The sequence below is a fragment of the Dendrobium catenatum genome, unplaced genomic scaffold, assembly GCF_001605985.2.
Source record: "Dendrobium catenatum unplaced genomic scaffold, ASM160598v2 fragScaff_scaffold_438, whole genome shotgun sequence".
NCBI lineage: Eukaryota > Viridiplantae > Streptophyta > Magnoliopsida > Asparagales > Orchidaceae > Dendrobium > Dendrobium catenatum.
The window spans coordinates 2869-15682 of record NW_021318900.1 but is presented as its reverse complement, the minus strand read 5'-3'; the positions used below and the strand labels follow the sequence as shown (position 1 = coordinate 15682).

At 36.1% G+C, this 12814-nt stretch overlaps 1 protein-coding gene across 1 annotated transcript; it reads left to right on the top strand.

Annotated features, from left to right (window-relative positions):
• The first annotated feature begins 8717 nt into the window (after positions 1–8717).
• On the top strand, positions 8718–10238 carry LOC110100131 (protein DETOXIFICATION 49-like). Its single transcript, XM_020827546.2, has one exon. It carries the CDS (start codon positions 8718–8720, stop codon positions 10236–10238), a length of 1521 nt encoding a protein of 506 aa, XP_020683205.1.
• Positions 10239–12814: the final 2576 nt, after the last annotated feature.

The following is a 12814-nucleotide window of genomic DNA, read 5'->3' as shown; positions in this document are numbered from 1 at the left end:
CTGCACAGCCACCGACCATCCACAGACTAGCTTTCTCCCAATCATCAACCATCGCCAAACTTTTCCTTAGTCACCGATCGTCGTTGGACTTTTGCTTGGCCACCAATCGCGTCAGACTTCAGCCCAACTCTCCAAAGTATTATAATTTCACAGTCTCTAAATTAAAGGACGGGTCAAGTTTTGTAATTCATTCAAATTTAGTTTAATCATTTTGACTAGGCCTGACTTTCGTGATTTTTTTCATTTCTCGAGAGATTTTCACTATTTTATCTTCTCTCTTTGTGCGTCGAATATTCGTGCAATACTAAGATGAAAATTTCTCTCAGTCTATTACCGCGTATATTCTAGCCCGCAAATTGTGCATTCCAAAATTGTTGTGAAATTTAAGCCATATATTTTTTGCTACTTTATGCGCTCCACTGCCCAAAAACGGCAGAGAAATTGGTGATATTGAACATTATATGCTTAAATGCTTCCACATATAGCAGTTTGAATACCCATACATGCAAAAATTTACGTCACTGCATTCGAAAGCATGAAATTTGTCTTCTTTTTCTTATATTGATTTCCAAACGCTTTTTTTGTTTTTTTAGAATTGCCGCTTTGGGAGGGAATAAGTGTAATATAATTAATTAATTTTAAAAATAATAATTTAATTTTTATTTTCTTACTATTTCTCTACAACTATTACTATTTTGATTTCACTTTGAATGTAGGTGAGTCAAAATAGGTTAACGATTTGGATTTGGGTCTAATCTGAAATTGACCTGATCTGAATCAAGTCGGCTTGAGGTGACCCGTTTGATAAACATGTCAAAAAGGTTGCCTTGAGCCCACCTGATAAATCATTTTGATTAAAAAAATAAAGAACTAATTAACATAGAGTTTGAGTTAATTGATAAAAAATAATAAGAGTATACAACAAGTAAAATATTAAATTAAAAAATAAACAAATGGTTCACTTTCAGATCAAAATATGATTTATGGGTCAACCTAATTATAAATCTGATCTACCATTTAAATAGGTTGGAATTCTAAACCCCAAATAAACCTATTTATTAATTGGGTTAATACAAACAAAGATTTTTTTTATTGAATTTGGATCATATTGTTGGGTTGAGTTGTTTATTGGAGAATATTTTCCGTGTGGACACTGAACAGTCCGGAGACCTACCTGAACGCACCACGTCACCTGGTACCAAGCAAAACAGTGACGTGGCACGTTCCGATTGATCTCTGGAGGTTGTCCGGTGTCTGCACAAAATAAATTTTCAATTTATTGAGACCTCTAATGCATAAACAATTATTTCATATGAGCCATTTTTTTTAATAAATCAAAAATTAAATTTATCTTCATAACTAAAGCAAACAAACAAGCGAGTCTCAAGCATAGCAGCTTCAAAATGTTTTTTCATGCGCCTTTTTCTCTGCTAGGGTTTCCCACCTTTTGAAGCCCTAGCCGCCATCGCTCGCCATCATCTCCGACGCGTCTCCGACGTGTTTTTCATGGCAAATAAACGGTTAGACCCTGGCTTTTTGGAGGGTAAGCATTCGAAATCTTTCAAAGATGTTTTATCTGGTGTCGCTGATTCGAATGGTTTTCCTGATTTTCGGGTTTCGACGATTCGTGGGATGCCGGCTTTGTGGTTTTCGGAAGAAGAGTTTTTGCATCTTGCCAAACCATTTGAATTTGCTTTGGCTGGGAAGTTTCCCCTTAAGCGGCCTGATTTAGACTCAATCCGTAAGTTCTTTTTCAATCTTAAACTTTCCGGGGAGTTTTTTGTTACTGTGTTAGATCAGGCCAATGTTTTGATTAAACTCTCGAATGATCTTGACTATGGGAGGATTTTCGCTCATCGTTCTTATTTTGTTTTTGGGTGTTTCATGAAAATCATTAAATGGTCACCCCATCTTGATCTTTCGGAGGAATCGCCGGTCGTCCCTATGTGGGTTTCTTTTCCCGGTTTGCATCCGCATCTGTTCTCCCCCTGTATTCTTTTGGGTTTGGGATCGATCTTTGGTCGCCCTATTCAGACTGACAATGCTACGGCTGTCGGCTCTCGTTCTTCTGTCGCACGCATTCTTGTTGACCTCGTCATCTCGAAATCGTATCCTGAATCCATTTGGCTTGGCCCGGAGAGATTTGGTTAAGTTCAAAAAGTGTTTTTTGAAGGTATGCCAAATTTTTGTATGCACTGTAAGTCGGTGGAGCATAAAAAATCGGAATGTAGCAAGCTTTTCCCTCAGTCGCGTCATGCTGTCAATTTGACTCCCTCGCTAGCTGACCCTGTTTATAATCCTCCTGTGACCGCTGTTAACCCTATTACTTCCTCTTCCACCCCTCTCTGTGAATTTGAGTTGGCTAATAAAGAAGCTCCTTTGGTTCAGGGGGGCCTGGATGGCGTTACTATTGTTAATGATGTAGTTGATGATACTATTTTTGTTTTGGGTGCGCCACCCTCTTTTATTTATGAAGTTGGTGTTATTGCTGAGGGGGTTACTGAGACTGGGGGTGTTAATGCGAATGGGGTTTCTCCGGGATCATGAACTTCTCCTACTGATAATAATGTGGTGAAGGAATGACCTACTGTTATAACTGGACTTGAGCAAGTGATTGTTCCGTCCACTGTTTTGGGTGAGGATTTGGCTGGTGTGGGTTTGCCGGCGTCGGAATCTCCTGTAGTTAATGAAAATTGTAATAAGGTTTGTGGGCGGGTGGAGTCTTTGAATGGGCTTTCGACTGGTTCTGAAATCTTCATTAATGTTCATGTTAACTTGGTAGATACGATTAATTTGGTTAATCAGCTGGGTGCTAAGTCTGGTTTTGATGTTAGAGACCATGTGGATTGGCTCAATGTTTTGTCTGAATCTGAATTTTCGGATTGTGGTGCATCTTCTGATTTTTTTGGGGGATCTGACCCTAGTAACGAATTTAATCTGGTGCGGGATAGGACTGTCTTCTCAGCTGCAACTCGTGGGCTCTTCCGTAGGAGGGGCCAGAGAAGAAGATGATCTGTTTTGTTTGATTGCTTTCTTTTTCCCTATTTTTTACTATGGTTTCTTTCGGTTTAGCGTCGCGTTGGAATGGGACTATGATGTGGCTGAGGCTCGTACCCTCGTCACCTTGTCGTGGCATCATTTGGTGAATCTCTTCGAGTTGCTGGGCGGGTCGCTTTCTCACCTTACTGGACGGTCCGATCGAGGTTTCGAGGTACTGGAAGCCTCGGCCGTTTACTGAGTCCTCTCTTTATTGTATTTCTCATTTTCTCTGTTCTCCCTTGACTGTGTAACCTTTTTCTTATTTATTTAATATATTATCTTTTTTGAAAAAAAAAATTAAAACAAACAAACAAACAAGCAACAAAGTAAAATAAAAAAAACACTGATTTGAGGGGTCCATTTTGTACATTATCGATTGAAATTTTCAATTGTCTTTTTGGGCTAAATGTTAACGATACAAATTCTAAAATACCAATACAGTTTGTATGCTTCAGAACTCTTATAATAGATTAAATTAATAAAATAATTCTAAATTTATTAACATAATTAAAATTTAAAATATCCCCTTGTAACCACTTAAATACTGTTTTAATACAAATTGTGTTGGAAATTTATTATTGGGCCATATAAACTATTAAAATTAGTATATTATGTCCTATCTTATTTTTAAACTAAATAAAATCTAATTTCAATATTAAATATTATTTATATTTTACTTTTAGACATTTATTGTATTTTATGATAGAATAGAATTTCGTTTGGACATTGTTTTTTATTACTTTCTACAATAGGTTTTTTGGCACAAATACAATTCTTGAAATCAGTGTCAAAGTTGTCCCAAACGAAGCCTAAGATAATTTATTGTCCCCATTGTACGCTCTGATAAATCTTCTTGATGATTTGTCAGATAGTTTGATAGATGAATTATATATTATTATATTTTTTTTTCAATTTTTTTAGGAATGATCAAATTTTGTTGCTTATAAATTAAAAACTCTAAATATAGTAATAAGGAAAGTTTTTGGTTATTTATTTTATTTCAATATACTATATAAAATACTAATTGTTATTAAATAAGTTAAGAAAATTTAAACTATTTATATCTAATAAGATATAGGAAAAACTGATTATCTTTATTCACATAATTTTTTTTTTTTTGCTCAAATTATGTTATGCATTTAAAAAAAGGATGAAAGAAATCATTTGATAATTTTGAAATCACTATCTATAGTAATTTTACTTAATTTTGTTTCCTACTTAAGCTCCTAAGGAGATGAAAGTAGAGACCTAATAATTATTTTAAATTTATATTTAACTATTTTAAAAAAATAATAAATAATAAATTAATAATTAAAACAATCCAACAAAACTATAGTTCTATCAAAGCTCATCTTCATATCTATGCGGCTATAATATGAATATCATTCTTACCTATAATTATGACAATCATTTTTGTCTTAGATTTTTTATTGAAGATTGAAATATTTAGTTTTTATTTATTTGGAAAGATTGAAATGTGAATGTCTCATATTATTCTATTAGGGGTGTCAATTTCTTGGGTCAGCGGGACCAGGCAGCATCGCGTGGGGCAGTGGGCAGCGGCGGGAATCCAAATTTTTTTTTAAAATAAATGGGTTTTCTGTTCAACGGAACCCGACCGTTTTTTCTCCAACACGGGATTTTCTGAGGTCGGGTAAGGGTCAGGTTTTCGTGTCGATGTTTCAAATATGGACACCCGGTTCTTACTAAAAAAATATTGGATGTTTTATTTTCTCTCTTTGTGGTGGCTGGATATTCTTACCAAATAGGGACGAAAAATTACCTCACTCTATGCGATATATATTCTACCCCTCAACATCTCCATTCTAAAAATTGTGTTGAAATTCAAGCCGTATATTTTTTGCTCTTTATGCGCGTCCATGCCCAAAAACGGCAGAGAGATTGGAGCTTAACGAATTTTTTGTGCTAAACTGATGGAGGATATCGAACATTATGTGCATAAATGCTTCCACAATAGCAGTTTTGAAACCACATGCAAAAATTTACGCATTGCATTCGAAGCATGAAAACTGTCTTCTTTTTCTTTATATTGATTTCCAAATGCTTCTTTTTTTTTAGATTTGCCGCTTTAGGAAGAGAATATAGTGTAATATAAATTAATATTTTCCTAAAAAAAAATAAATTATTATTTTTTTTTTTTTTTCTCTACAAGCAATTCTATTTGGTTTTATCTTTTATTGTTATGTATGTTGGTGTGTCAAAAATAGGTTAATGATTCACGTGTTTGTGTACGTCCAATCGCTAAATTGATCCGACTGAATCAAGTCGGCTTGAAGGTGACCAGTTTATATAAACATGTGTCAAAAGTTTGCCTTGAACCCACCTGATAAATCATTTTGATAAAAAAATTAAGAACTTATTAACATAGAAGTTTAAGTTAATTGATAAAAAACAATAAGAGAACCAAAAGTAAAATATTTAATAAAAAAAGGGTCAATTTCAGATCAATAGATGGTTCAATGGGGTCAACCTAATCGACCTGCTCATTAATCGGGTTGCAATCTAAAACCCCAATAAACCTATTTATTGAATCTGGGTTAATTACAAACAATATGTTTTTTTGGTTGAATTTTGGATAAGGCTTTGGGTAGAGTATTTATTGAAGAAAGTTATTCTTGCGGATGCCGGACGTCCTGGAGATCAATCGATGCGTCAAATCACCCGATACCGTCGTAGAAAAATGACGTGGCACGTTCTGTGGTCTCTTGGATGCTTCCAGTTGTCCGCCCCAATAATTAATTTTTTTTTTATTGACACCCTCTATATGTATGAACGCAATTATTTCATAATGAGCCATTTTTTTAATAAATATAAATTGAATTTATCATCATAACTAACGCAAACCAGAACAAAGAAAACAAAATAAAATTAAAAAAACACCAATTTTGAGGGCCCATTTTGTAACAGTTATCGATTGAAAATTTTTCCATTCGGTATTTGTCTTTTTTGGGCTAAAATGTTAACAAACGGGCAAATTCTTAAATTAACCAATACCAGTTTGTATGCTTTAGAACTCTTAGAAATAAGATTAATTAATTAAACATAATTCTAAATATTAGCTTAATTAAAATTTTAAAAAAACATGCCATTGTTAACTCATCGTTAATATCTCTTTTTAATTACAAATTGTGTTGGGAAAATTTTTATTATTAGACCATAAAAATATTAAATTATATATTATGTCCTATCTTATTTTTAACAATAAAATTATGTCCAATAAAATAATTATTTATTATTTTAACTTTTAAGACTTTTTATTGTACTTTTATAATATAATAAATTTCATTTTTTGACAATTTTTTTTATAATTTCTCAACAACTTTTTGACCCCAAAATAATTTTTTTAGAAAGCAAACGGCCAAAGTTATCCCAAATGAAGCCTAAAGATAATTATTGCCCATTTACCCTTCGGAGCAATCTTCTTGATGATTTGACATGAGATCTTGGATAGATGAATGATTATTATTTTTTATTTTCAACTATTTTTTAGTAAATTAAAAACTCTATAATATATAAGAAATAGTATATGTAAATTTGTTGTATATTTCATTTTATTTTCAATACTATATTAAATACTAATTATTATTAAAATAAGTTAAGAAATTTTAAACAATTTATTATTAATAAGATATCTGAAAACATGCTTATCTTTATTCACATAATACAATTTTTTTTGCTAAAATTATGTTATATATTTAAAAAAAAAGGATGAAAGAAATCATTTGATTGTTTGAAAATCACAAGAAAATTATTTACTTAATTTGTCCTACAAAAGCTCCTAAGGAGAGAAAGTAGAATACTAATTATTATCTTTTTAAATTTATATTTAACTATTGAAAGATAATAATAAAAAAAAAATTAATTAAGCTATCCAACTATATGATTCTATCAATTAGCACATCTCCACATCTAGCGGCTATAATAGAATATTATTCTTAGCTATACATTATGGCAATCATTTTTTTCTTAGGATTTTATTTAAAGATTGAAATATTTTATGCTTTTTAGTTTTTTTGGAAAGGTTGAAATGGTGAATGTTCTTCTTCGGAATAAGAAAGAAGCTTAAGGGTGAGGGAGCTATAGACTTTGAGAGCCATAATTGCACGCCTCCAGAAACACCCGAGGGCGCTGCTCTCTTGACTCTGCTACATAACCGGACAAGTCCGAAACCCGTCAGGTGCTGCCCTTTGGAACCGCATATTTGAGAAGCGTACAAAGATCAAGGATATGAATAAATAGAGGACGAGCCAAATTCAAGGCAACTCCAACATACATTTTTGTAGAAATTGAATGATTAATCAATTACACAATTTTACTTTTTTTTTTGCAAACAAATCATTCATACTTCAACCTAATTTTGTTTAAGAATAATTCTTATTATATCAGATGTTGATGATATTTTATAAATGTATTATATATTCAAGTACAAAGAATCATAATATATATGAAAAATAAATTTGTACTCGTTTACTTATAAGTTTGACTCCCTGAAAATTATGGCCGATTTCGCCTCTGATTTATAACATTATTTTTTTAATTCATTTATCATGATTTCACTAACAACATTCTCAGAAGCATGAATAACAACATAATAACCTATAGTAACCCCTCATTCAGAGGATTCCAACAATTACATGATTTTCAGAGTAGTGATTCGATTTACCCATATCAAGTACTAAACCAAATTAACCAACAAGGAAGCTTGATCTAAGAGCAAGGAAAATAAAGTAAAAGAAAAAAAAATTAATCTATTAAATTAGTGTTTAATTGGTACAATTATAACTTTTTATAAATGTGATTGTAAAGTTGTTGTTGAAAAATAATTTTTTTTGAAAGTTGTTATTAAAAGCAGCTTCCGAAGAAGCCAAACAGAAACTCTAGTTACAATCAAAAAAACAAAACAGAAAAAAATTTGTCTCAAACGAAGGCTTAGTCCTAACATCTTAACCTATTTTTTTCCTTTTTAATGTCTCAGATCGAAATATCACGTGAGTTCATAACTTGATATCTTAAATTCCAATCAATTAGTGAGAAAGAAAGATCCTACGCAAAGAACAACAAAGATTATTGCAATTGTTGTTATTATTATTGTTTAGCTTAACTTTTCCATTGATCTTTAGCGCTGAATTTTCTCTACTTCCATGTGTTCTGAGACTGATCAGTTACCTGGCCGGAGAATCACTGACAAAACGGCATAAATATATTCCTCACACATCCCACCACCACACGAGCGACTGAGCTACGAGGAAGAGTTAGTGAGTATTACACAAGATATGACGAAATAGGAATACATAGAAGCCAAAAAAACATTAAAATCCTTATCGTAACAGCCCCTATGCGTCTCTTATCTCCACCTTTTCCAAGTAGCGCCCTGCAAGCCTCCACTTGGACATGTAACATCACTCATTCAATTTCTACTAATCTATCTCTCTCGCTCTCTCTCTGCTCCCTCAGTGCAAGCCGAATGGAGCTCTTTCTTCATCTTCCCCAACAAGCCATGAACTACATTCCAAAACCAGTAGTAAGAATGTCTTCTTCTTCCCGGCCTCATTATAAAACTAAAGCTACCAGTTTTACACCTCTGCGCTCACAAGCCAAAACCCCTCCCAAAACCTCTGATCTCCTAAATAGCTGAAAGGGACAAGCTTTCTCTAGCCATGTGCCAGTCTTCTCCTTCCATTCCCAACACCTCAAAGCTCTTAATCGCCATCAATGAATCCCCTTTATGCAACCCAAAGCTTTATTTACCGCTTTCCTCCAACGTCATCGAAGCAAAATCTCTCCTTTCCCTTGCCATCCCTACTGTCCTCACTTACCTTCTCCTCTACTCCCGTTCCATGATCTCCATGCTCTTCCTCGGCCGCCTCGGTAGTCTCCCCCTCGCCGGCGGCTCCCTTGCTATTGGCTTCGCTAACATCACCGGATACTCTGTTTTATCCGGGCTCGCCGCCGGCATGGAACCCATCTGTGCCCAATCACATGGCGCCGGCCGGCCGCATCTTCTAGTACTCGCCCTTCGCCGCACAGTCATCCTTCTTCTCTCCGCCTCCATCCCCATCTCCTTCCTTTGGCTCTCCATGCGCCGCATCCTTCTCTTCTGCGGCCAAGACTCCGAAATCGCCGCCGCCGCGCAATCTTTCATTATCTTTTCCCTCCCCGACCTACTCCTCCTTTCTCTCATCCATCCCCTCCGCATCTACCTCCGCTCTCAATCCATAACCCTCCCATTAACAGCCGTTACGGCCATCTCCGCCTCCCTTCACTTCCCCATCAACCACCTCCTCGTCCTTTACTTCCATCTCGGCATCCCCGGCGTTGCACTCGCGTCTGTTCTCACCAACCTCAACCTCGTCATCCTCCTCCTACTCTACCTCCGCTTCTCCGGCATCAACTGCCGCACTTCTGCCGCTGATAACACCTTTTCCATCGCCGGCTGGCGATCACTTCTCTCCCTTAGCATCCCAAGCTGCGCCTCCATATGCCTCGAATGGTGGTGGTACGAAATCATGGTTCTTCTCTGCGGTCTCCTCAGCCACCCTCAATCCACCGTGGCATCCATGGGCATTCTTATACTAACAACATCCTTAATCTACATTTTCCCCTACTCGTTCAGCTCGGCCGTGTCGACCCGCGTGGGGAATGAGCTCGGGGCAAATCGGCCTGATCGGGCCCGACGGGCCGCTGGGGTCGGGCTCACATGTGGAGCTCTGCTCGGTCTCACCGCCTTTTTATTCTCCTTCTCGGTCCGCAACATGTGGGCCAGGATTTTCACCACCGATAAACGTATATTGGACCTCACGGCGGCGGTGTTGCCGATACTCGGGCTATGCGAGCTCGGAAACTGCCCGCAAACGACGGGCTGCGGCGTGTTGAGGGGAAGCGCGCGGCCGCGGGCGGGGGCGAATATAAACCTCGGATCATTTTATGGGGTCGGGATGCCTGTGGCCATCACGCTTTCATTTTGGGCCGGACTGGATTTCAAAGGGTTATGGCTCGGGCTGCTCTCGGCCCAGGCCACGTGTCTTGGGCTTATGCTTGTCGTTATTTACCGTACTGATTGGGAGAGGCAAGCTGACCGTGCGCAGCTGCTCACCGGCGGTGGTGGTGGTTTGGACGGCGAAGAGGAGGAGGATTCTAAGCTGGTCGATGCTAAGGTGGGGGAGGGTGACTTGGTATAGTGAGTGAGGAGCGTGGCTTTGTTTTATACCTTGGCTGAGGTGGTTGTCGTTTGGGAGAGATTATTACCTAGGGAGAGCCTAATCCGGGAAGAATTATTCTGTGCTGAACGCTCTTCAGAGTCAATGAAAATGCCCCAAGTCATATCCTATTTGGTATCGTGGCTCGGTACTATTCTTTACCGAGCTCGGTATTGCTTGGTAGCGAGCTCGATACTGGATGACGTGATTGCACCTGACTCATCTCTGGATGGTAAGCTGTGTCTGGTGTCCGCACATAATAATCTCTCATAATCCTGACACTTCATGTCACCCAATGCAATGTGTATTTGATGACGTGGTGGTGTATTGGGTGACGCGACACATCTTAATTGACCTACGGATATGTCTGAATACTACAAGTAATAATTTTTCATGATTTCAGCGCTGTGTAAATAGGAATTTAGATGAGAAATTTTGTTTTTTATTTGATAAATTTTTATATTTGTAGTAGGGGTTGTTTTTGTTAATGTATTATGAGTGTAAAGTTAAAGAAATGTAAATTTTTTTAAAAAAAATTAGGGTGTTTGTTGTAGTAAAATAAATCTAGATTTTTTTTTTGAGAAATTTAAATTATAATTTATAGTATATTTTTGATATATTTTGAATGAATTTAAATCAATGAAATCAGAATACGTAAGCTTATAAATCTCTCGGACCCTCCCTTGCCTATGAGCCCAATTGAACTATGTAGTCATTTCTTATTAGCATTTTAATGATCATAAATCATAATTAGTGTCATCTAAACCCGTCTTAAACATTTAACTAATTTGCTAATCAAGTTGTTAACCATGATTTTGATGAACTAACCAAACAAACCCGAGGCTGTTAAAACCAACATAAATGATTAAATTCAATTGAGTGTGTTTATTTAGTTTTATACTGTTTGGAGATAAAATAAATGGTCTATTGGACGCAATGGGCTTAAATAAGTACAAAGCTTTCAAAATTTTGTTCTTTAGAGTAGTGGTGGGTGATGAGCAATAGTGGTGGCTATTCGACGGAAAATTATTACGTTCGGCCTCCGGATTCGTCCGGAGGAGAATCCGGACGCGCCACGTCACTCGGATCCTGGTGCATCCGGGTGGGTCTGGGTGACGTGGAGCGTCTGGATTTGCCTCTGGACGGTTTGGATTCCGGATGTAATAATTCACCCTATTCGAAGTAGATAGCGAGCAACCTTCGACGAGCCATCATTGTGGCAAATTGAAACTATCGATCAATTAATATAGCTTTTATCTAAGTTAAGTATTTGAAATGCACTAAAAAATTAAGGGAAATTCAAATTTAGTTAAAATGAATTAGAATGTGATTTCCAAATGTACTCCTGAAATACATTTCATTTGAAATGATCCAAACGCATGAATTTTAAATTACTTTGCACTCAAAACTTAGCAACCAAAAAGGCCCCTTCAATGAATTTTGGAGATTAAGGTTTCGTTTAGAATGGCTTTCTTCATGCTTCTTAAAACGATTTTTTAGTATAAAAATTAATTTTTTTTACTAGAAAGCAGGTTTAAGAAGCATTAAAAAAGCCGTCCCAAACGAAGCCTAAATGTCTGTTGTATTCTCACATTACAGTCACCGAACGATTCAGAGGTGAATGATAATGCGCCACGTCAATTGGTACCGAGCGGTACACAACATAAAAATGATATGACGAGTTCTCATTTGTCTCTGGACGCCATTCGATGACCGCATAGAATAATTTTTCCACATCGACACCTATTTTTGTTTAATCCATCTCGAAGTTGGGCTTGAGCTTGAAAAAGTTAATTGGTCGAGATAGAGTTTGTGCATGATTATATGAGTTTTAATTGACACACAGGCTGCCTCATATAATATTAGTGAGAGAAAATCGTTTTGATTCAAGCTCTATTGTAATAAAATGACAAAAATGAGAAATTAGAGGATAAATAATAAACCGACTCGCAAGCTAATAGGTCAAGTCGACGTTAACTAAACCTTGACTTATTAGCTTATCGAATTCAACTCATGAGATATTTATGAGTTAAATCCGGGTCAAATGCTTACATTAAGGTTTCGTTTGATATAGTTTTTTTATTGCCTTATGAGACAGTTTCTTAATACAATTTTTTTTAATTTGAAAATTTTGTACTAAAAAATGTTTCATAAAGCAATAAAAAAACTGTCTCAAATGAAATCTAAGCAAGCTTGGCTTAATTACACCTTCAAATAAGTTTAAATATTTTTGTGAGAAAACTCAATTGATAGTGAGAAAATGTGAAGGGGGTGTGAATGTGTGACCGGAGAGAAATTATTTTGTGCGGAGATCGGACGTAAAATGGCATCCGGAGACCAATAAGAATGTGCCACATCGGCTTTTTTTTAATTTGAAAATTTTGTACTAAAAAATGTTTCATAAAGCAATAAAAAAACTGTCTCAAATGAAATAAGCCAGCTTGGCTTAATTACACCTCCAAATAAGTATAAATTATTTTGTGAGAAAACTCAATTGATAGTGATAAAATGTGAAGGGGGTGTGACTGCGGAGATGGGACGCAAAACGTCGTCCGGAG